The 26,580-nt window shown below is 38.5% G+C and overlaps 1 protein-coding gene across 10 annotated transcripts in view; it reads right to left on the bottom strand.

Annotated features, from left to right (window-relative positions):
* LOC122548404 (glutamate receptor ionotropic, kainate 2) overlaps positions 1-26,580 on the bottom strand; it is a 451,896-nt gene that overhangs the window by 99,011 nt on the left and 326,305 nt on the right. For all 10 annotated transcript variants that reach the window (XM_043687010.2, XM_043687014.2, XM_087982615.1 and 7 more), the window contains one exon: positions 10,976-11,179. In XM_043687010.2, the coding sequence (XP_043542945.1) occupies positions 10,976-11,179 (204 nt within the window). The remainder of the gene's footprint in view (positions 1-10,975; positions 11,180-26,580) is intronic.

Raw genomic sequence — 26,580 nt, 5'->3', positions numbered from 1 at the left:
TAAAGTTACTGCTCAGTAAAGTTACTGGTCCAACCTATTCAACCTCTGCTCTTAAGTTAATCCCTCCAAACCCAGAATCAATCTCGTGAATCTTCTACGGACTGCCTCCAGTATACGTTTCCTTAGATAGAGGAATTAAAACTGTTCACCAAATTCCAGGTGTAATCTACCTCCTGTCTTGTATAATCTTATCGAGAGTTTCTTAGTTTGATACCCTATTCCTTTTGAAATAAAGGCTAACATTCTATTTGCCTTCACTATTGCCTTCTGACCTTAGATCGAGCTTTTGGTAAATTATGCACAAGGACTCCCAAAACCCTCACAACTGTAACTTTCTATTACCTTTCCCTATTTAATAATATTCAGCTCCTCTATTCTTCCTGTCAAACTGTATAATCTCTCACTTTTCCATGCTCTTCTCCATGTACCAAGGTTTGCCCACTCTCTTAGTTTATCTATTTACCTTTGCAGCCTGTGTATCATCTGCACCATTGAGCTTCCCACCTATTTTTGTGTCCTCCATAAACTTGGATAAAGGATGGCACTTCCCTCATCCCAGTCTTTAAGATATATTGCAAATAACTGTAACTCTAACACTGATCCCTGTAGCACTCCATTGTTTGCAGGTTCCAAATCCTTTGGCACTTTTCCACAATATAATGATTCTCAGACGATTACTACTAGGGCATCCATTATATCTGTAGCAACTTCTTTTAATATCCTAGGGTACATTACAACAGCTTTAGGGGAGCTACTGGTCTTTATCACCATTAGTTCCCATAGTACTTTTTCTCGAGGTGGTGAGATCATCAGCCAACCTCTGACATGATTAAATACCCCTCTGCCATCAAACCTCTAGAGGAGGATGACATTAATTTCCATTCACAGAAAATTGAACACTGTGACTATTCAAGGAAATTCAAGTGGACACAGTGACAATTTCATCCTTGTGATTTTCTGTGAAAAATAAAACTGTGTGTCTGCTGAGGTATATCTTACACACAGTTTGAGTATTTGAACAATGATTATTAAATACGACACTAGGCAGAAACTCATTTTTGCACAGAGAGATTTTCAGAGCACACTGTGAAGGAAAACTTTTATTAGGTTATAGGTAGCAGGAGACATAAAGTGGAATTGACTTACATCAAGTTTAATCGTCATGGTAAGTCACAGTTTTAAAGTTTCACTTATTTATTAGCTTTTATTGCTATATCAGCATGAGCTTAAAATGTGGTGAAATTGTTACAGTTCTGAGCTCTATAAGATTGTTAAATTTTGAGATGTGTCTTTAATTTCAGCTAAAATCAGAAAGTTCATGTGACTGCTCTGAAGTCTGCCCGACAGTAAACCTGCATCACCCTGATTCAAACATCATCCTGTGTGCTGACAGTAGGTAAACTGTGAGTCCCCCAAGTCCAACAAAAGTGCTGAGAATGTTGGATTGTGAACAATTCTGCTGAAAACTGTCCACTCACTTCTCAGATAAAAAGAGAGCTGTAACCTCAAGTGTAGATAATCAGTATTTCCACCTTGATGCACATCCCATTTCATTCACATCATCAGGGAGATGGGCTCTGAAAGAGGAAAGTTCTAAGATAACCCTGAAGGTAAAGTTAGTGTACCAGGATCCAGAGAGGGAGAGCAGCTATAGGCAGCTGGACATTGTGGTTTATCACACAGGAATGTAGGTGGAACCTTGCACTTAGAGCAAAAGGACCAAATTTGGACGTAACTAAAATGAGAGGAAAGATGTGCCTGGCTTGTGCTAGGGGAAGAAGCACGGCTGTAGAAGACTATTCTAGGATTAATTGTTTCCAGGCTGAGAAAGGAAAGGAACAATAGTAAGCTGATGGGATCCAATAATCATCTCAGACTGGTTTTGGGAGAACTGAACTTCTATTAAAAAACAATGTGAAGTATATTCATGAAGTATACCCATGATGTATATCCATGACGGATATCTGTATTTCCTTGCTTGTGCTGAAAGTAAAAGTAGGAGCATTCTCTTTTGTCATTTTAATCTTTAGTTTTCTACAAAAATAATGTTTAAGTATTAAGAGCGTTTAGTCATTTAGTGTGTTAGCTGCCTCAGTTGGATGGGTAGCTGACATAAAACACAAAATAACACCAACAGTGTGGGTTTAATTCCTACACCAACTAAGGTTACCATGAAGGCCTCTCCATTGTTTCAGATGGTGACCCTCAGCTTAAATGATCACCAGTCATCAGGTGACATCTTTTTTTTTTACAGTTAAAGATTAAGAAAATTTGAAATTTTGTTGTGTCATCCTTTCAGCTGATAACTAGAAGTTTGAATTTCTTTTTAAAATTAGTTGACGATTGTAACAGCATTCCAAGATAGTCATAGAGATATACAGCACGGAAACAGTCCCTTCGATTCAACTTGTCCATGTCGACCAGATATCCTAAATTAATCTAGTCCCATTTGACAGCATTTAGTCCATATCCCTTCAAAACCTTCCCATTCATATGTCTATCCAGATGCCTTTAAATGTTGTCATTATATCAGCCTCCACCATTTCCTCTGGCAGCTCATTCCATACATGCACCACCCTCTGTGTGAAAATCTTTCCCCTCTCACCTTGAACCTGTGCCCTCTAGTTTCAGACTTCCCAACCCCAGGGAAAAATCCTTGTCTCTTTAGCCTTTTCACGCCCATCATGAGGTTAAAACCTCTATCAGGTCACCTCTCAGCCTCCAATGTTCCAGGGAAAGTAGCCTCAACCTATTTAGCCTCTCCATATAGTCAAACCTTCCAGCCCTGGTAATATCCTTGTAAATCTTTTCTGAACCCTTGCAAGTTTCACAACATTCTTCTTACAGCAGGCAGACCAGAATTGCACACAGTATTACAATAATGGCCTAACCAAAGTCCTGTTCACGCATAACAAGACCTCCCAACACCTATATGCAATACACTGACAAATAAAAGCAAGCATACCAAGCGTTATTCGCTATCCTATCTACATGGGACTCCACTTTCAAGGAACTATGACCCTGCACTCCTAGGTCTCTTTGTTCAGCAACATGCCACAAGATCTTACCATTAAGTGTATAAGTCCTGCCCTAATTTGCCTTTCCAAAATGCAGCACCTAACAATTTTCTAAATTAAATTCCATCTGCCACTCAATTGTGCTCTGAGGTAACCTTCTTTGCTGTCTACTACACCTCCAATTTTGGTGCCAACTGTAAACTTACTAACCATACCTCCTATGTTTGCATCCAAATAATTTTTATCACCTGGCACTGAACCTTTGTATCATTCCAGATCAGTGATCTTTGTTAGACAGTCATTTTTTTGCTCTTTGTTGGGTGCGTTATAATGAATAATATTCACAGTGTTTGATATGCAATGCAATTGTTCTTATTTGAATTTTATGATTTGGTCCACATTGTTGCTTTTTCACATAATGCATGCCCACCAAATGTAAATCATTTCACACTGTTCTGTGAAAGAAGTAGATACTTTAGAGTAACGTTTAAGTTAGTCACCCAATCTCAGTTGATAGTTCTTATCCAAGCAATCCTAACTCCTGAAGGCAATGGCATCAGTTGTTCTTACTAATTTAATTTTGCACTAAGTTCAAATGCTCAGACGTACAGAGTGAATGGGATGCTCAAGATTGAGCAACTCAAGCCCTGGACCAAAACAAACTATTTGTTCCCAAATGGATGACTGAACAGATTTTTAAAAATATTTAATGGAATTTGCCATGAATTCAATACAGCACCATTTCAAGTGCCAACATTGAGAGCAACCATTTGGGAAAAGTGAGATTGCAGAAATATCCTAGCATTTATCCTAGGATTCTCTGGGAAGCAAGGGAGGAGATTGCAGAGCCATTGGCCTTGATTTTTATGCCCTCGTTGTCTACAGGAATAGTGCCAGAAGACTGGAGGATAGCAAGTGTGGTTCCCTTGTTCAAGAAGGGGAGTAGGGATAACCCTAGTAACCATAGGCCGGTGAGTCTCACTTCTGTTGTGGGCAAAGTCTTAGAGAGAATTGTAAGGGATAGGACTTATGAACATCTGGATAGGAATAATGTGATCAAGGATAGTCAGCATGGTTTTGTGAAGGGCAGGTCGTGCCTCACAAACCTCATTGAATTCTTTGAGAAGGTGACTAAGGAGGTGGACGAGGGTAAAGCGGTAGATATGGTGTATATGTATTTTAGTAAGGCGTTTGATAAGGTTCCCCATGGTAGGCTACTGCAAAAAATACGGAGGTATGGCATTGAGGGTGAGTTGGAGATTTGGATTAGGAATTGGCTGGCTGGAAGAAGACAGAGGGTAGTAGTTGATGGTAAAGGTTCATCTTGGAGTGCAGTTACTAGCGGTGTTCCGCAAGGATCTGTTTTGGGACCATTGATGTTTGTCATTTTTATAAATGACCTGGAGGAGGAGCTAGAAGGTTGGGTGAGCAAGTTTGCGGATGATACGAAAGTCGGTGGAGTTGTTGACAGTGAGGAAGGATGTGGCAGGTTACAGCAGGATATAAATAAGCTGCAGAGCTGGGCAGAAAGGTGGCAAATGGAGTTCAATGTGGCTAAGTGTGAGGTGATTCACTTTGGTATGAGTAACAAAAAGATGGGGTACTGGGCTAATGGTCAGATACTTGCTAGTGTGGATGAGCAGAGGGATCTTGGTGTCCATGTACACAGATCTCTGAAAGTTGCCACCCAGGTAAATAGTGTGGTGAAGAAGGCATATGGCATACTGGCTTTTATTGGTAGAGGAATTGAGTTCCGGAGTCCTGAGGTCATGTTGCAGTTGTATAAGACTCTGGTGCGGCCGCATCTGGAGTATTGTGTGCAGTTTTGGTCGCCATACTATAGGAAGGATGTGGAGGCACTGGAACGGGTGCAGAGGAGATTTACCAGGATGTTGCCTGGTATGGTAGGAAGATCGTATGAGGAAAGGCTGAGGCACTTGGGGCTGTTTTCATTGGAGAAAAGAAGGTTTAGGGGTGACTTGATAGAGGTGTACAAGATGATTAGGGGTTTAGATAGGGTTGACCATGAGAACCTTTTTCCACGTATGGAGTCAGCTATTACGAGGGGGCATAGCTTTAAATTAAGGGGTGGTAGGTATAGGACAGATGTTAGGGGTAGATTCTTTACTCAGCGAGTCGTGAGTTCATGGAATGCCCTGCCAGTAGCAGTGGTGGACTCTCCCTCTTTATGGGCATTTAAACGGGCATTGGATAGTGGGCTAGTGTAGGTTAGGTGGGCTTGGATCGGCGCAACATCGAAGACCAAAGGGCCTGTACTGTGCTGTATTTTTCTATGTTCTATGTTCTATCCAATGGCAAATACACAGAGTAGCTGCAATGAAAAGTATCAAATTATTCCTTAATTGTTTTTTCAATATTCAAAAAGCATTGGATATCTGAGAGTGTTCACAATCAAACAGCTAAATGAGGGCATCAGATAAAATTACAAATCACAAAAGTGGTTGGCATTTTATTTCTCATTTACAATATCCAGTAAACCTGTTTGTTTTCATTGCATTCTTATCAGAGTGACAGATGGAATTAAAATAACTGGAGTCCCATCCTGAACTTGCATTGAACTCTTCACTGTAGCTCATCATCCTGCCCAACCGAAGTTAAAATTGACACCGCCATCTCAGCTTCAGACATTCACTCGGTCTGTTAGCATAGTTACATGCTGATATATAGTCTACAAGTTCTTCTGCAACAATGTGTCTTGAACTCTCAGCAGTGCAGTGTAGGTTTCCCTGCCAGTGGGGGGATACCAATGGACTCACTGACGGTGCGTCCGGAAGCTGGCTCCAACCCACTGGCAGGTGCATTTAACTACAGCATGTTAGAGCGTGCAATGAGCAAGCCCCTTGGGAGAGGAAGATTGTCGATTTCATTACATTATTCACTCAATTACTGCAATATTCATATAGTTTTTACAATTTAATTGTGGGCCCCATGAGGTTTGGATTACACCATAAAAGGACAATAAGAATATAAAAGCAATTGTGGGACTGAAGACATCCATTAAACTTTACTCCATTAATACATTATGGGACTGCTAATCCCAAGGTCTGGATGAATGAATTGAAAGGATGAGTACAAACCCAACCCCTGCAGCTATTATCTAAATAAATCTGGAATAAAAAGCCAATATTAGTAACTACCAGGATTCTGTTAAAAATCTACTTTGATTACTAATGTGTTTTAAATAAGATGGTGAACTCAGATATATGAATCTGGAGCAGGAGTAGCTCATTTGACCCGTGAAGCACAATCCACCATTCCCATGTGTATGGGAAAGGATGAGTAACTATATTTACAGACTGCTCCTCAGAGACCCGCAACCCCCCTGGGGAGAAGGAATAAGCAGAGATACACAGCACACAGGAGGTTATACCCAGTGCACAAGGTCCATGGGCAGAGGGTGAAAACTGCTTTGAAAAGTACCTCCAGATGTCATTTCAGGTGGTAGCAGACATTTAGAAACTGATGTAAGAAACATTTGTTGCCAACTTTATGAGATGGGAATGCACAATCCACAATTTGATGATGATCAAATGATGATTGTGGCCTCAACTCCACTTTCCTCATCTGTCCCTAATACCCTTTGACTCGCTCGTTAGTCAAAAATCTACTAGAAGAAAGTAGGATTGCAGATGCTGGAGATTAGAGTCGAGTGTGTGGTTATGGAAAAGACAGCAGATTTGGCAGCATCCGAGGAGCAGGAGAATTGACGTTTCAGGCAAAAGCCCTTCGTCAGAAATGAGAGAGAATTCCTGATGAAAGGCTTTTGCTCAAAGCATCGATTCTTCTGCTCCTGGATGCTGCCTGACCTGCTGTGCTTTTACAGCACCACACTCTTAACAAGAATCTATCTACCCCGTCTTAAAAATATCCAATGACCTTGCTTCCACCGTTCTATGGGAAAAAGAATTCCACAGACCCACAACCCTCTGATAGAAAAAAAATTGTCCTCACCTCATTCTTAAATAAATAACCAATTAGAAGTGCCACCTTCCGCAGTCTAATCTTATATGTGATTCTGGAACAACAACAAAATGTGCCTCTCATTTTCCCTCCCAAATGGCTCAGCAAGTCACTGAGCTGTATTCATAAAGATAGTTATATTAATATGGGTGATTAGAAATGGGTAATAAATGCAGACCTTGCCAGTGACACACACATTGCTCCAAACTTCAGAACTGCTTTCTTGCCCTTTTTGTACAAAAGGCTTTGTTTACTGTAATTGAGCTAAAAGGTTATTTTCACAACTAATCATTGGCCAACTTTGCAATATCATTGACTTGTTTGGTCAATCTCTGCCTTTGAGCTCTCATCCAGCAGGTCAGCATAGGTGAGTTTGTGCTGTTATACACAGATGTGGACAAAGGACGAGTAACCATATTTACAGACTGCTCCTCACAGACCTGCAACCCCCCTGGGGAGAAGGAATAAGCAGAGATATGCAGCACACAGGAGGTTATACCCAGTGCACAAGGTCCATGGGCAGAGGGTAAAAACTGCTTTGAAAAGTACCTCCAGATGTCATTTCAGGTGGTAGCAGACATTTAGAACCTGATGTAAGAAACATTTGTTGCCAACTTTGAGATGGGAATGCTGCACACCATTAGTTTCAAAATCAACCTGCCCTTCAACTTTTTGTCTCTGGAGCTTTCCAGTGACTTGCTGAAGACCTTTGCAGGATCTCACAGCGGGTGACACAGAAATGTATTGGACAGTTGTCAGTTATGTCAATTCTGCAAGCGCTGATGCCAGATTGTTAGCTCTTCCCCCACCTTCAACCCAACAATCGCTCCCTTAAAGTCCAGTAGGCAATCTCCGAAGAGTTCCTCCTGCTGCATCAGTAGAGTAGTGTGACGCTTCTTTAAATCCACACCAATTATTTGTTGTCTCATTGTGTGAAAATCGCCAATTTCACTCCCAAATTAGAGATGGTTTTGAATCAAAGTTTATAAAGGAGCTAGATTGAGGATACCCAAATACATATAACTACCTTTTTGACAATGAACAGTGATGTTGGCTTGATTTTTTTTTAAAATGTAGATGTTAGAGGTCCATGACAAGTGTTTAGCCCAGTCCACTATTCTGTAATTCTAATGAATAAGATCAAGATATTACAGATGCTGAAAATTGGAAATAAGAATAGAAGTGAAAGGTGACAGAAAAACTCAATAGTCTGGTGATGTCTTTGGACTGTGAAGCAGAGTTAACCATTTGCATAAAATATGATACCTCTTTACAATTTCAAATTTCCAAAGAGGAGTCATATTGGACTCAAAATATTAACTTTGTTTTGCACTGCATGAGTGCTGCCTGACCTGCTGAGTTTCTCCAATTCTTCCCATTTCTAATTTTTGCTAATGGTAGGCCAGTTTTGTGCAATTTTCAGCTCTATGCAACATTGCGCTGCTGATGCCCAATCAGATTCACAGTGAAGGAGTTTCCATTACACTATAATTACGGCAATTTTACTGAGGAATCATTTTGAAGGAATCGTTGAGAAAGTGTACTCAAATGCACTGAAAATTTTGCAGGTTAGTTTCCAGTTCATGTTTCTGCTACACTTCTGTCACACAATCACAAACATGAAATCTTCTCTGAACTGCTAACAATCAGAAGATTTTGTTTAGTTTGTTTCCATTAAAAAGTATTCCTTGGGGCATTTAAAAGTGGTAACCTGGTGCATTTATTAATTTAGCTGAAAATGGGTTTATCAGAAAAAACATCATTTTTAATAAAAGTGTGTAGTCCTCCATAGCAACCTGACTTGAAATGACTTTTAAGAAAATTCAAAATTTTCTTCATTGACTTACACTAGTCAGATATTTATTAAATTACATGCTTTTAGTACATGAATGTCTTTTAAAAGTTGCATACTGGCACCTGCATGCTGAAGAAAATTAGTTTAATTTGAAGATCGTCCATTAAATCTCATACCAGCAGTAATTATGGTATAATGTTTTTAATCTTCTCGAGCATCTGTCTTTATGGTCATAGCATTTCTCAAAGCAGAGAAACAATCCTCAATAAAATTCAATGATGAGTTTAAAGAAACAGCATTGATTGCACCACACTTCTCAATTTATTACAAGCAGAATAGGGGGCTATCAAGAAACATTAAAATCAATCCACAAGTAAGCACAACCTTGAAATTCTCTCAAATCATGCCAGATGAACAGTAAGCAGGAACATTTAACATCTGAACAATGTTGTATCATTCAAACAGAGAAAATAAATCCTTTTAATGAAATGCTGTAATGAGCACAGCAGCCACTTTAAGACTAGATAAATGTCGGGCAGATTAATGTTTTGAAGTCTGTGTGATCAGGTGTTGAAATCGGTTTGAGAATCAGGAAATCTGAATCTTTCTCAGCATGGAATCAGTCTCTTACTGAAAATCCTATTTCAGAGATTAACAAAAAATAAGTCCTGCTGAAAATAGATGTTCTGCACTGGCAAAACAGCCAGTTCCACAGCAATCCTATAACATGGGAATTAAGTTGCATTTCCTTAGTATTCATTTTAGTATTCCATTCTACAAACTGTTCATAAAACCATAAGAACTGGAACAGGAGTCGACCATTCAGCCCATCAAGTATTCTGATTTTCTAAATCTCCTGCTATGACCTCCATAATAATGGATTAAAACATTTTTTCCACTGATAGGGAACGCCACTCTTCATAAGAAGAAACACTATAGTAATGCATATGACACTGAGCCATTCATATCTTATTATAAAAGTGTACTAAAGGAAGTATGCTGCTTTTGTTTCATTTATTAATTGAATGCAGGCTTGACTGGCAAGGCCTGCATTTATTACCCATCCGTAGTTCCCTTCCAAAGGTAGTGATGAATGCAACGGAGTTTGTTCAACCCCTTGAGGGGCAGTTAAGGCTCAATCATATCACAGTAGATCTGGAGTCTCATTTAAGTCAGACTGGGGAAAAAAACAGCTGTTTTCCTGCCCCAGATGGGATTTTACAACCATCCAGTAGTTTTATGGCCACCACAATTGATACCAGCAAATTTTCCAAATGTATTTAATTAATTGGATTTAAACTCTGAGATACAGAGGTGGAATTTCAATTCATTTCTCCAGACCATTATTTTATGTCACTGGATTGCTATTCTAGTTAAATAACCACTATGCTACCATACCTTGTTGTATCAAGCTTGACATCCTAGCTTACTAGCAGGTGGGAAACCTGTTGAAAGAATCTGAAAGATGGTTGGTCAAACACAATTCTGTCTGACTTGCTGAGCAGGTTTTGTTTCTATTTCAGAGCTTCAACATCCATGATATTTTGCTTTTGTGTTTCTATGAAACCTATGCTTCTATATTATACTTTCCACCCCTCCCACTCCCTTTGTAACTCTGAATAAATATCAGGGACTCCAGCTAGCACAATAGAAGTGGTAGATGCATCCGCGGTGCAATGACATTCCAGCATCCTTGGCAATTTGAAACTATCGTAAGGCATCTTGCAAGTCAGTTACCATGACAACAATGTCTCTTTAGGTTACAATAAAAAATCAGATATTTCAAGCATGAAATTAGAAGTATGTAAAATGAAAAGAATTCTCATGAAAGTCAAGTGATTCTTCTTTACATTTCCCTGCATCTCATTATAACACCAAGATACAAGCAATTTTGATGTAATGTGTAATGTTTATGACACCCCATGTCAAAGAAAATATACCTGACACACTCTCTCACAGCATAACCCTTATGATAGGTACCTATATGTGCTTTTCCCCAAACCGACATTTTAAAGATCATCTATGATATTATTCCTATGTTTCAAATATGAGTACACTTCAAAAGTAGTTAACTGACTACAAAGAATTTTAGGACTTCCTAAGATTATGAAATATATAACAGGACTGCTTGTCTTTCGTTTTGTTATTGTATATACAGTAAATTCAAGCATAAACTACTTACATGATCCATCAGTTCCCTGACCATTCCATTCCACTGCCCTTTTTCATCCTGAACGCCGTATCTCCCATCATCCACCAGTCTGACCTCATAGGTAAATCCGAGGATATTTGACAACTCTTTCAGGAGGTCAATGCAAAATCCCTCGAATCGACTATTTCCATAAAGAGGTTTATCGGACTTTTTAAACATCACATAAGGCTCTTCCTGCGAAAGTTGATAACAGCAAGGAATCAATGTGAGGACTTTACACGTCCCAGGTGACAAATACATCTTAGAGATAATGTCTATCAAAACTGCCTTCTGCTAATCGGGTATACACTAAGTCAGAGCAGATAAATTTGAAAGGTTTCCCAACGTAATCCCCAAAGTCTAGTATTCCCTGCAATGAGAGTGTTGGAGCTAAACTATTAGTTGAAGAAAAAACTGTAATTTGAGATCTGAGCCATTGAAACCTTTAGATTTAATATTGGTAAATTGCTGAAATTATTAATGAAAAATTAAGTGTCAATGTGTAAAAAATTAGAAATAAAAATCATTGTAAATTATCTCATGGGTATGATTAGTAGCTAACAGTAAATTTATCTCAGTACTGAAAGGGAATACATTATTTCAGTGCCTTGCATGCCAAACTGAACAGAAATGGTCAATTACTAAACATGATGACACTTGGGAACAAAAATAGCTCAGAAAGCCGCCTTCCTTTCAAATAGTGTTTATTCTAACTTAAATGTTGTACTTAATGCTGTTCTTCGCTGTTCTATTTTTGCTGTGTTGCAATTAGGTCATTAAAAATGTGGAAGTATATGGTTGTCCACAATTTCCAAATGAACACAGATGAATAGACAGACTGATTTCAAGCAACTTGTTCAATAAGTTGAAGACAACAGAAGTGGACAAAATATGCTGTGGGTCCATTATCACCCTATTTGAACTCAGTTCTTACAATAGAATGCATGACCTTTTATTCAGTGTCTTGCGTATATGAGGTCAGAATCTCAGCATTCATAAAATGTAAGGTAAAAACGATACGCTACCAAGAGTCAAAGTAAACACATGTTTTTGTATTTATTATTAGGCAATGAAGATGGAACTATTTGAGCTAAATGATGTATTCATTCCTATTTTACTTAAGTTAAAATTATCAACCTGTTTTGATTATTTTCATTTTGAAGTTTATGTGAAGTAACTAGAAAACTTTTCTGAAAATTTTAAATCAAAATTTGCAAGCACTTGAAAATTAAGTGATTTTGATGGGTGAAGGGCCTGTTTTTTGCTGTCCTGTTCAAACCAGCAGGAAAAGGAGGCCATAAATCTCATAGTTCGCATTGGTTTTTGGTTTGAATTTCTAGTCCACAACATCATTCCATCACCTGACATACCTAATTTCATGTGTGCATTTTGAGAGCTGAGGAAACATGTCAACATTCTGAAATTTCAAAGATTATTGTGTTTGTTCACCAATAAATAGGCTATATCACCGACAATTTTGGATTGACATCAACTGTTTGATCTACCAGTATCACAAATACACAAGTATCAATTTACTTTTTGGTCTAAATTACCCCATGCAAAGAATGCATAAACATACAATCATTTTGGGTGGAGAAATTAGTGGGAAAACAACACTGAAATTAACAGCGAGTCCTGTAAATTGGAATGTCTGCCACAACTCAAATGTCAAGCCTAATCAAGAAACTGTCACACAGCCAGCCATAACCCTCGCATACTTCTCAAATAGCTGATTTCCCAATCACAATCACCAGACAACGCCTTTGATGTCCTGAGAACAGGGTAATCAATTTTATTCAAACATACAAATAGTGAATGGATATAGGCCATTCACCTCTTCAAGTCTGCTCCACTATTTAGTAAAATTGTATCTGATTTGTTTTTGTGTTTAAAATTCCACATTTCCGTCCAGCCTGATCACCTTTAATTCCCTTTCCGAACAAGAATCTATCCACTTCCATCTGAAAGCTATTCAATGTTCCACCTCCATCACGTTTTGAGGCAGAGTGCTTCAAACTTACAGAACATTCTGAGAAAAATGATTCCTCTCATATCTGTCCTAGAAGAATAATCCTGAATTTTAAAACAGTTTTTCTATTCTGGGGGGATTCACTCAGATTCTTCCCATGAACATCTTGGCAAAACCATTCAAGATCTTATAAACTTCAATTAGATGATCCCTTGGATTTCTGAACTTGAGTGAAAATAAACCCAGTCTGTCAAACCTTTTTTCATAAAATAACCCCCTCAGCCTGATACCAATCAAGTAAACCTTCTTTGAACTAACTCAAATGCATTTACATACTTTCTTAAATACAGAAATCAAAACTGCATAATATTTGAGATGTGATCTCATCAATGTCCTGTGTAACTGATGAATAAGATACTGACTTTTGAGTTCAATTCCTCTCCTCATAAAGGCCAGGTCTCATTAGCCTTCTGGATTAAGCACTGTACCAGCATAGTCAACCTTTAGTACACGAGTACTAAAACAAGTAATATTCACACCCACAAGTACCTGGTAATGAACATTTCAAACAAGAGAGAATCTAATCATCAAATCACCACATACAATGGGAATGAAGAATTCCCAATTATCAACCTGCTGTTATCATTGGCCAGAAACTAAATTGGACTAGCCATATAATTACTGTGGCTGGTAAAGCAGGTCAAAAGCTGGTTAATTCTGCAGCTAAAATTTACCTCCTGACTCACTAGAGCCTGTCTACCAACTACCATCTACTCTTGTGTGTGGTGAAATGCCCTCCAGTTGGATGAGAGAATCTGCAACAATATTTAATAAGCTTGACAGCATCCAAAATATAGTAGCCTATTTCATTGGCATCCTGCCCATACTTAAATAGCTGCAACATTCACCATCTCACCACGATCAGTGGCTGCAAAGATGTACCAGTTACAGGATGCACTGCTGCAACTCACCAAAACTCCTTCGACAGTACTTTCAGACACTGGACCTTACCTTCATTGACTGCTGGAGTTCAAAAAGGCAGTGGAAGGATGATACAGATGGGTAGTACACCCCGTGGACAAATTTTATAAAACAGAAAACAGCCAAGCCAGACTATGTTAAAAATCACACAACACCAGGTTATAGTCCAACAGGTTTAATTGGAAGCACACTAGCTTTCGGAGCGTCGCTCCTTCATCAGGTGTTATGAAGGAGCGACACTCCGAAAGCCAGTGTGCTTCCAATTAAACCTGTTGGACTATAACCTGGTGTTGTGTGATTTTTAACATAGTCTGGCTTGGCTGTTTTCTGTTTTTAACTTTGTACACCCCAGTCCAGCACCGTCATCTCCAAATCAAGCCAGACTATGACAGTGATGTTAAAATTCCATCTTATGCTTTGATGTTTGTTTTTCCATCAATTAAAATAGATTGCAACTGAAGCTGCACATTCTAATCCAAAACAAGAAAATGTGTCTTTTATTTCTGCCTAAATTTCTTTTCTGTTATTGTTTGAAACAAAGTATTTACAAATATGGAAATGGATTGCATTTCACAATGGATTTACCAGTGATTAAGCAAAAGAAAATGTGATAGTAACAAAGATAGCTTACTTCCTACATGACAACTGTAAGTAATGTTAAGCATTTTAAATATTAGTCATTAGCAGTTTTTCTTTCCTCAGCATGTTGTGAAGGGCTTTATGGTCAGCTTTAAATCCTTCAATAAATGCCAAACAAATATTTACCAGCTATTGATTTAAAAAAAACTTTGACTTTCCTGTCAAATATCCAAGTCTAAGAATAACTGTAGATTTAGTTAAACGTCTCAAGTCCACTAATTTAATTACTTCTTATACCCAACACTCTTTTCAAAACCTGAGTGATTGATGAAAGGACAAATCCCTATTGAGCAGCCTGGAAAACCAATGTTTTCATTTTGCAGAGCTCAAAACTTTCCCCATTATGTAAGTGTTACAGAATACAAGCATCTTTTTTTTCTGATGATTTTCTCATGCCTTCTGTTGTCAACTCTCTAATATGCAGGATCGTCAAATAATATTATTCCCTCTGAAGTGAGTATGCCAATGAATCACAGGTTACAATAAATGGAAAGATTTCAGAACAAAGCCATCGGTTTTCCTGCATATCGCTTCAGGATGACCCTTTTAGTTTACTTAAATTGATTGTCTTCATCAATCACCCTCTAACCAATGCCATCTGGTCAAATGATTCAGTCTAATGAAGGCACTGAAGATGGAGTACAGGAAATGGATTTTTAAAATGTCATTCCTGAAACAAAATGTAACGAAACAAAATGACGGGCCACTAGTTTCTGGCACTTTGTCTAAAATAATAGCAGGCATTGCTTCTAGTTTTACTAAAGTTTACAGTACTTTGCAAGAAAAGAATTCTGTGTCACAGGTAAACCTTAGGAGATAGAGAAAGAAACCAGGATAAATTCCAGAGTTTTCACGTTTTGATTTTACTTTTATTCCCATCCCCAGTGTATGCATCTCTTGACCTTCCTCCTTTTAATTGCTCCACCATTGCTGACATGTCTTTAACTGCCTCAGACGTAAGTGCTACAATTTTCTGTCTTACTCCCTTTAAGGCACTTCATCAAGAGAACTCTTTGACTCTTAAACTCTTTCTTTATTAAGATAATTTGTTCATTCGATTTGGGTGTCACTGGCTAGATCAGCTTTTATTGTCATCTCTAATTTGCCCAGAGGACAGTTAAGAGTCACCCGTGTTGCTTTGGATCTGGAGTCACATGATTTCCTTCCCTGAAGGGCATTAGTGAACCAGGCCATTTTGTTTTAGGACTCTCAACAGCAGTTACACAGTTACCATTAGGCAAGCCTTATAATTACAGATATTTTATTGAATTCAAATTTCACCATCTAGCATGGTGGGATTAAAATCCATGTTCCTAGAACATGAGGTTCTGGAATACTAATCTAGTTTCAATACCACTATGTGATCATATCTCCCCCACCCCCCCTTTTTAATGTGACTTGGTGACACATAGTATGTACAATGCTACTTTGGGACTTTTTAATCATTTTAAACATGTGACAAAAATAGGAGGTATCCTTGCTTTCCTACATCAGTCAAAATTAACTGCAATTAAAACTCAAAATGTTGCAAAAACACCAGGCTAATTAGCATCAGAAACAAACAGGTAAGCTAATATCTCAAGTATAACTCTATTAGATCGCCCTGAGTCCCTCAATCATCTGCTTTTATTTCCATTTTGCAGCATACTACCTTTAAATTAGCTCTTATTTCCTGAAGAGCTAATTAGTGGTGTTGCATGAATGGTGAAAAATGTGATGCTCCTAGTGCTTATGGTGTTTTTATTAGCTTACCTACCACACTTCTAACTTCATAATTGTGAGAACAAGAAAGTGCCCCAGAAAACAACTGCTGGGTTCAACTGCCTTTAACAATAGGAATGGCGATTTAACACTGTGAAGTATGTCTGTGGCAACAATTACACCTGTTGACAACTTTTTTTTATTCCCATTTGAAAAATTAGTGAAAAAAGCATTTGCCAGAACATGGGCGAAAATTTCTGTGAGGTCTTTCCCAAACCCGCACTGTAACTTCAACAAAGATTTGCAGAAACCCTGAAGAAATATCGTGAATGGCTATTTCCTCAAAGTTACCACCAGTCTTCCATTTACACAGGAACAGTGAAGCTCCTTTTTAGGAATTATTTCTGCCTAGGCCCTGGAAAACCTTGGAACAGTGTAATTGTAGGTTACCATATCACTGACCCAGGTGCAGGATGCTCTCCTACCTTGTCTAAATTGGCCATTGTTCATGTGTAAATATTGGTTAGTGGGTCTAATTTTTACCTTTTGCAATTTCATAAGTGGAGAGATAGTAAGTCAACTGTCCTTCTATACTTTTCTCTTGATCTCACTTTAATGAATATTGGTGGAGGAAAATAACAGGGCGAACATAATATTATTTTGTTCATACACAAGGAAACATTCCAAATTGTCTTCAGTCAAGATCCATAGTCAGGGTCACCAAGGGCAGGTGACATTGTTCACCCTTTGTAACACCCTTCCAGCAAATTTCATTGGACATTAATCCTGGAAAGGAAGCTTGGCTTACTTTCCCCTCCAAAGGCACAAGGGCAGGTTGTGTTGTGCCGTCAAGAACCAGTCTACTGAAGATGATGTGGAGATCAGAATTTTACTGGAATATTAGGCTCAGCATTTCACTTATTCAGCCATGGAAGCAGGTTTAGTCATTTAAAATTCAAAGAAGCTACCGCTAAGGTCAAGGATTCAGAGTGCTAATTATAGACATATATGACAGTGAATGCCTAGTGCTCAGCTTCAGGAAAGTGGGTTTTGGTCAGCAACCTAAGAGCACAGGGATCCCTACTTTGTGTGAAAACCAGGTGAGCAGATAAATACATCTTGGAAAGAAATGATGCATGTATTGTATGTGTAGCAGTGCCATGACTGGATTCCAAACAAAAGCCTACCATCTCACTATGCATGACCAACAAGAATTCAAACCCCATGTTTCTATCTTATTTTGACATGAATAGAGTTCCATCAAATGGAACTGAGGACTGAATCTTTTTTAAGTGTTGGAAGATGAAGAAGCAACTTCATAATTAAAAGCTTATAATTCATATTTTAATCATTTGGAAGATATAATTGTTTGTTTATCACTTTGTTAGTGATAACCAACCATTTCTATAAGCTATGAGAAAATCTTTCTTTTCCTGTGAAGTGTGAGAAGCTGTTTGGAGTTGATAACTTCTCACCATATTGGTGCATGATTAAGGTCTTACAAGAACAATGCAACAAAAGAGTCATCTTGACAGATCATGGACAATAAGTTAGCAAAACTTTGGTCCAGAATTCCAGTTAGGTCCAAGGCTCATGGATCTTCACTCTATTGGATTTTAGAAACATAGGAAATATGAGCAGGACTAATCCACTTCACACCTCAGGCCCACTCTGCACCTTCAGCTATGTCATGGCTGATCTTCTACATAAATACCATCTTCCCACGATGTCTCCTTATTCTTAATGTTCAGATATCTGTTAATCTCTCTTGTGAATGCAGCCGATGACTAAGCCTTCCAAAGTCTTCTGGAATGGAGATTTCCAATGATTCACCATTCGCTAACTGAAGAAATTCCTCATCTTAATTCAAAATTGCTTCCTCTGCTGCTAGACCCTGCTGTGGAGGGGAAACATTCTTCCTGCATCCGTATTGTAAGTATCTCATATGCACAGAGTTCCCCATCTCCTCATTTTCTCCTTGTAAATCAATCTCACAATCACAGGAATCAGTCTGGTAAACCTTCATTGCATTCCCACTGTGGCATGTATATCCTTCCTTTGGTAAAGAGACCTAAACTATATACAATACTCCTGGTTCCAGACAATTGTAGCAAATTATCTTTCCTCCTGTACTTAATTTTTTGTGTAATAAAAGCCAACATTCCAGTTGTCTTCCAAGTTTCCTGCTGTACCTACATCTTAACTTTCAATGACATACGAACAAGGTCATCCAGTTCCATTTAGGCATCGACATTTCCCTATTTCTCACCATTTAAGAAATATTCTGCATTTCTGTTTTTCTTACTGGATAACTTTACATTTTCCACATTATATGCTACCTGGCTTTTTTATTACACATACTCATCTCACCTAAGTTCCTTTGAAGCCTCTTTGCATCTTTCCCACAAATTATATTCTCACCTGGTTTTGTGTCATCAGCAAAAATTTGGAAATTATTACATTTGTCCCCCATATCCAATTTATTGACAAAGACTGTAAAGAGCTGATGCACATGTATTGATCTATATGATAACCCCCTTGTCACAGCCTACCTACTTGAGAATGATTCCTATTCTCTGTCTTTTCTCTGTTAACCAGTTCTGAATCCATGCCAGTATATTACCCCAATCTAATTTTGTTTACTAATCTCCTGTGTAGGATCATGTCAAAAGCCTCCTGAAAATCCAAATACAACGCCTCCACTGGTTCTGCCTTATCTACTCTGTTATTGGCATTAGGTGTGGACTTGTTGGGCCAAATGGCTTGTTTCTATACTGTGGGAATTTAATCTAAAAAAGAAACTGTAAAGGCTTAGTAAAAACAATTTCACCTTCATAAATTCATAATGTCTCTGTGTAATTTTACTATAATTTTATTAATGTATTGCTATAACATTGATGTTGAGGTGCTGATGTTGGACTGGGGTGGACAATGTTAAAAATCACATAACACCAGGTTATAGTCCAACAGGTTTATGTGGAAGTACAGGCTTTTGCAGCACTGTTCCTTTATCAGGTAGCTAGCTGATTTTGCCTTAATCAGCAAGATGGTTTTCAGTAACAGGAAGGACATTCAGTGCTAGATAAACAAAATCTGTTCTTACTAAGTGGTCAGATATTGGAAGTAAGTTTTTTTTTATTTGCAATGCAGCTCTAGTCTCTGACCTGTTTGTCATCCTTGGCAGTTATCTGAGACTGAACCAATGTTCGCAAGGTTTGTGTTATGAACTTCTAACCAGTTTTCCATGTTATCACTGAGACTACCTAACATCATCCAACTGGATTGCTGCCTCTACTAATCCGCTACCAAAGCTTTCACCTGTGCTTTTGTGGTCTACTTAACTTAATTGACCAGACTTAATTACTCTAAATTTCCTGGCTAGTGCCCACATTCTATCTCTGTACAATTGAGGTTATTGATAACTCTGGTTTTTAACATTTATGTGAAAGGCACTGTGCCATAGTGTTACATTAAAGGTGCTATATTTATATAGGTTGTTGTTGTCAGGTGTGTAATGCCTGCTTGGTGTTTATACCCCAGTAGATCATCGAATTTGCAGCACTAAAACAGCCATTCAACCAAAATGATCCAGATATTTTCTAATCAACCTGTTCAAAGACGTTATGACACAACTCTGGAATGGTGGGATTGTAACCCAGGTCTCCTGGCTCAGTGCCAGGGACACACCACTGCACCACAAGGGCCACCAAATGATATTGGATGTGTTGCTTATGAATGTCTTCCCACAGCTCTTCATCTGAGTCTAACAACATAACTTTTCTGCACAGTTATGTTTTAATAGAGTTAACTCAAAGCATATGACAAAGGGCTACAGTATTCACCTTGACCAGGTATTGTACACCGATCAATTAAAGTGCCCTGCTATCTCTTATTATAACCTTTCACACCAACCAGCAGTTGGTACTGTTTTAATATGGAATTTCTATGTTTGTAGTCAGATAGTGCGCCAACTTCATGCCAACTCATGGGCTGATTTGCATGGAGGATTTGCATTCAGGAATGAGGTTGAAATTGGCCAAACTCATTTCAATTAGACTCATTATATGCTTCAGATTTCATTCCATATGGTAGAATTGGGCTCAGATTTCCAGTTTTAACTTTTTAGGTATTCATTATTGTAATCTTCCTTCCTGCAGGCATTAGGAGATTAAGAACATGAATCTGTTCCAAGATCACAGTGGTATGCTGTAGGTTGGCGTCATGAATTCCCAAATGGTAAATCTCAGTAGTTCTGTCAAGGGGGATGGTTCCTTCAGGCAGGTAATATTAAAGGATGAATCAGTCTCTTATCTCTCAGGCACCTTATAGTGTTTGGCTGCAGATTGGTTTTGACAGAGATCCAGGAGTATATTGTCTGTTTGCCCTCTTAAGAGGGATTTGGATACAGATATGCACTGATGCAATATTTCCTCAATGCATGTGTGTGTGGGGGTTGCAGAGCATCTCAAATAAATCTGTAACTGTTTGCATTAAAAGCTGAACTTCTTACAGTTTTAAATGCATTTTAAAATTATCAGATGCCAAATGGCAATATCGGTCCAGTTCATCTGATCTAGATGCAAAAAAAACCCATCATTCTGTCCTTTCTCCTTTTTAGAATTCAAGCAATTTAACAAGATCCATTTGTTGTAAATCTTGCAACTGTCAAAAAGCATGGGTTATTATTATGAAATAAGGGAAATATATTTTTATTGGGAGTGTTGACATTGGCATAAAATAGGGAATATAACTCCACAACAATGTTTACATTTTAACCCAAAGCAGCAAACAAATAGAAAATGCCCCTATGTTGGTTCATGTCCTGACTGAAATGCAAATGAAGACCACATTTAAATTTGTAACTCAGTAAGACGACAAGCTGAATCTTTTCTGCATAGTAAATACAATGTGAAAATCAAATTCCTAAGGCACAGACTAACGGTTACCGTTAAGTGAGAGAAAATGAAGAAGGTGGAAATTATTGTTGGTTATATATTTGCAAGAACTTTTAAGCTTTTTTCTCCAATTCTAGAATGAAGAATTATTTATCTTTTTCAAATGAGTTTAACAGTGCTGTTAAAATAATGGAGAGATGAATTAGGTATCACGTCACAAATGCAAAGTTTATTAGATAATGTTTTAAACTGTCTCTCTAACTAAGATAGTTAATATAGATGAATAAAAGAGTAATCTATTATAACTTTGCCTCGAAACAGGCTCGGTGGCTGGGTTACCACTGGGCCCAGTGGCTGAAGGGTTTTGGACCCCTTAAGGAAGGAAAGATATCTTATAGTTACCGTTATGTATTATGAGGAGACATTGAGTAGGTTGGGCCTGTATTCAAAGGAATTAAAAGAATAAGATTATTGAAATATATTGGATTCTTATGGTACATGACAGTGTAGATGCAGAAAGGCTGTTTCCCCTTGTGGGATAGTCTAGGACTAGAGGGTATCTTAGACAGATTTCTCATCATTAAGAGAATCAAAAGTTATAGAAAAAAGGCAAGAAAGAGGAATTGAGGATTATCAGATCAGCCATGGTCTTACTGAATGGCAGAGTGAACTCCATGGGATGAATGGTCAGTTCCTGCTGCTATATCTTTAGGCCTTAAGGAGGTCCAGGTTGAGACTTACTAGGGTCAAAGCTCACTAGCGTTAAATTTGGAACTTCTCTGGAATTGAGAGAAGTGAATTTGATGATCACTCAACACTGATAGCATCAAGATAAGCCTCACTGGAGTTCTCGTCGGATTCTGTCACACATCTCACCATAACCCACATTGCTCAGTCTCCCACAAGATTCCAAGCATTGGTGTTTAATTCTGGGCACATCACCATGGAAACAATATGCTGACCTTGGAGAAAGTGATTATGACAATACTTGTCATGAAGAGAATTTTGAGGTACATTTCCTGAAGTGGAGGCAGTTAAATGATCTGAGCAGGATGCTTAATCTAATGAAGGAATTAAACAAGTTGATAAGGAATAATGTTTTTCTTCACTGGAAGAATCCAGGGCAGGACCCATTTCAGAATTCATGCTAATCCAGTAACAAAATGTGAGTATATGAAATATTTGGGAACAGCAATCATATAATATTAATTGAGGTGTTTAAGGGAGAGATAAATGCATTAGGAGAAATGGTAAAAAGCAGAAAGCTAAGGTTAAAAATAAGATAGAGCTGTCATAGGAGAAAATAAATGATACAACAGGATTATTATGCTGAATAACTTATTTCTGTCCTTATGAAATTCCAAAAGCTTTTGATAGCTGACTTCAATAATATAGCATTGCATATTTTCTTGAAATAAGCTGCATATCATACATTATTTCCATGACTAAAACTCCCTACTTCTGTCTCTGTAACATTGTCTGATTCCGATAATACCCTATCTGCTACAGAACCTACAGCAACGTCTTTGCTACTGCCAGAACTCAGTAGTCCAATACTCTCCTCACCAAGTTTCCTGCATCCACCCTGCTTAAGCACATTCAAATTGTACTGTCCATACACATGTCACATCAAATGCCATTCATTCACATTCTCTGTTTGCTGGCATACACTGGATCCCAGTTTTGCAATAGCTAATCTTAAAATATTCATCCTTGGTTACAAACCTCTCCACAACATCACCCTTTCAATAACAGTAAATTTCTCAAGCCCCTACAAACCTCTCAGATGTTAGCACTCCTCCAATGTTGTACATTCCCAATATTAATTTTTCCATCATTAACAGCTCCAATTCAGCTCAAAACCCTGGGATTCACCCCCAATATTGCCTATCATCATTGCACTAAAATTCTCTCTCTATATTGCCCAAACTCCCTGGCACTGCTTAAAACTTGCATTTTTCACAAAGCGTTGTAATCAGTTCTCCTGCCATCATTTTGTCTTGGTATCAATTATTGATTGATAACACTCCTGGAAAGAACTTCGCAATATTTACACTTGCAGTAAAGGTGACTCATAAATGCAAGTTGCGATTGTTGCTGAACTGTGAGAATTGCGAAGAAAACTTTTCTTTATTCATTCTTTTTCCACATGCAGTCAGATACTATAAACTATTGCACTTTCTGATATGACTGAATAAAGTAATTTTTGCTGGGTTCTCCTCTTCTTGTTCTTGATGGTTAATTTGCTTATTTCTACGCACAGGAAGATTTAGTCATTCTGTTAATCCACTAACAAAGCAGTTTCAATCCTTCTTTTTAAAGCATGTTTGCATTCTAATCAAAACCTAATTCTAATGTGGGCCTTAACAAATCCTCACATATTAATTTCCAGATTGTAGCCTGCTACATGAAGCCTTTGCATTATTAGCCATTGTTACAAGCATGAGTCTTGTGTAAAAACCAACTTAAAATCATTTAACACACCGATCATGTATATAAAGAACCCCTTTCAATTGATTGTTTCCCCCAACTGTTTGGCCTGTTTTTCTGATCTGCAGTTATCAGCAGTTCTGTAATAATTAATATTCTGTGAATGGATAGTACTTGCTAAATAATCTCGATTTTGCAAAACAACATAGAATGGATGGCTTTGAGGTATGTAGAGAAGAGGTGTTGGAAATCCTGGAAAAGGTGAAAATAGATAAGTCCCCTGGGCCTGATGGCATTTATCCTAGGATTCTCTGGGAAGCAAGGGAGGAGATTGCAGAGCCATTGGCCTTGATTTTTATGTCCTCTTTGTCTACAGGAGTAGTGCCAGAAGACTGGAGGATAGCAAATGTGGTTCCCTTGTTCAAAAAGGGGAGTAGGGATAACCCTAGTAACTATAGGCCGGTGAGTCTCACTTCTGTTGTGGGCAAAGTCCTAGAGAGAATTGTAAGGGATAGGATTTATGCACATCTGGATAGGAATAATGTGATCAAGGATAGTCAACATGGTTTTGTGAAGGGCAGGTCGTGCCTCACAAACCTTATTGAATTCTTTGAAAAGGTGACGAAGGAGGTTGATGAGGGGAAAGCGGTAGATGTGGTATATATGGATTTTAGTAAGGCGTTTGACAAGGTTCCCCATGGTAGGCTACTGCAGAAAATATGGAGATATGGCATTGAGGGTGAGTTGGAGGTTTGGATTAGGAATTGGCTGGATGGAAGCAGACAGAGGGTAGTAGTTGATGGCAAAGTTTCTTCATGGAGTGCCGTCACTAGCGGTGTTCCGCAAGGATCTGTTTTGGGACCATTGCTGTTTGTCATTTTTATAAATGACCTGGAAGAGGGGTTAGAAGGTTGGGTGAGCAAGTTTGCGGATGATACGAAAGTCGGAGGAGTTGTTGACAGTGAGGAAGGATGTGGCAGGTTACAGCAGGATATAGAGAAGCTGCAGAGCTGGGCAGAAAGGTGGCAAATGGAATGCAATGTAGCTAAGTGTGAGGTGATTCACTTTGGGAAGAATAACAAAAAGATGGGGTACTGGGCTAATGGTCGGATACTTGGTAGTGTGGATGAGCAGAGGGATCTTGGTGTCCATGTACACAGATCTCTGAAAGTTGCCACCCAGGTAAATAGTGCGGTGAGGAAGGCATATGGCGTACTGGCTTTTATTGGTAGAGGAATTGAGTTCCGGAGTCCTGAGGTCATGATGCAGTTGTATAAGACTCTGGTGCGGCCGCATCTGGAATATTGTGTGCAGTTTTGGTCGCCATACTATAGGAAGGATGTGGAGGCACTGGAACGGGTGCAGAGGAGGTTTACCAGGATGTTGCCTGGTATGGAAGGAAGATCGTATGAGGAAAGACTGAGACACTTGGGGCTGTTTTCATAGAGAAAAGAAGGTTTAGGGGTGACTTGATTGAGGTGTACAAGATGATTAGGGGGTTAGATAGGGTTGACAGTGTGAACCTTTTCCCGCGTATGGAGTCAGGTATTACAAGGGGGCATAGCTTTAAATTAAGGGGGGGTAGATATAGGACTGAAGTTAGAGGTAGGTTCTTCACTCAGCGAGTCGTAAGTTCATGGAATGCCCTGCCAGTAGCAGTGATGGACTCTCCCTCTTTATGGGCATTTAAGCGGGCATTGGATAGGTATATGGAGGATAGTGGGTTAGTATAGGTTAGGTGGGCATGGATCGGCGCAACATCGAGGGCCAAAGGGCCTGTACTGCGCTGTATTCTTCTATGTTCTATGTTCTATACCCTGATGCTCAATTTAAGATTGTTAGTCAAGCTTGCAGTGTAAATTAATGTATAGAGACCTATTCTTAGCAGACAGGATTAACATTTTGACAAAGCAATTCAACAAAATAGGTCAGTTATTCTCTGGTTTATTTCTCAGGACCATGTCTTGTCTAATCAGAGTCACTATCGGGTTTAAAATTTAAACAAAGTTTGGTAATTAATTGTCAGTTAGCATCAATCTGGTACATTCATCATTATAATGCTTCTAGCAATTCGAGTCCAATTGTCAACCAATGAGCACTCTCGACTTATACATGATAAAAACTGTTTTCCCTTTGTACTCTGCAAATTAGCTTGATGGGTGCTAGAAAGAAATCTTTGACAGAATATGACTTTTTGAGGAATACTCAAGTTCTGTACAACCAAATGACTTGCAGTCTTTCAACAGCAGTAACTTCCCTTGGGCCAACATTTCTGGTCTGACATGAAGCAGCTATGCCTGCATTCAAGAGACAGTAATATTTAGATCTTTAAGAATAGAGTTGGCAAGTACTTTGATATTACAGTGTTCGAATCTGGTCAGTAGATACAAATCTCAAAATACTCCACATATGTTATGTACTATGAGGATAGGAACAGGCATTTTGAAATTAGTTTTGAGATTTCAATTGGCTCAATACTACAGTTGGAGGAGTCGGAGACTCATATTGCTTGAGGATTCAGAGACTCATATTTCTGTTCACTTCAATGTGAATAAATGCTTCATAATTTCACCTGGAACTGGCCTACCTTTAATTTTATGATTAGTCTGGACTCTCCCATCAGAACATCAACATTTTAGCATTTTAAAGATGAGATTCGATTATCCCTGAAAGCTCTAACCTTTAGGGATTGCAAACAAAGTTAATGCAATTTGTTCCCATTATATTACTCTGATGAATTTGTGGTGTTCCTGCTTCAACAACAATTTTCATAAACTTTTCCTACTTAAAATTTGGGAAGATTTATTTTTCTTTTGTCCTGCTCCCTCCAAACTCTGTTCCCTAACTACCAACTCAATCCTCTCCCTGGAAACTATCTGTTTACAATATTGGTGCCACATTTTAACCTGACATGAGTTTCAAAACTTTGTACTTGTGCCATCATCGAGACTGCCCTATATCCATCTTCATAACATCGCCCA

This window comes from Chiloscyllium plagiosum, unplaced genomic scaffold (assembly GCF_037043375.1).
Source record: "Chiloscyllium plagiosum isolate Xiang-an unplaced genomic scaffold, Cpla_swu_hap1 HiC_scaffold_3, whole genome shotgun sequence".
Classification (NCBI taxonomy): Eukaryota; Metazoa; Chordata; class Chondrichthyes; order Orectolobiformes; family Hemiscylliidae; genus Chiloscyllium; species Chiloscyllium plagiosum.
This window is presented reverse-complemented; position numbering and strand designations above follow the sequence as displayed.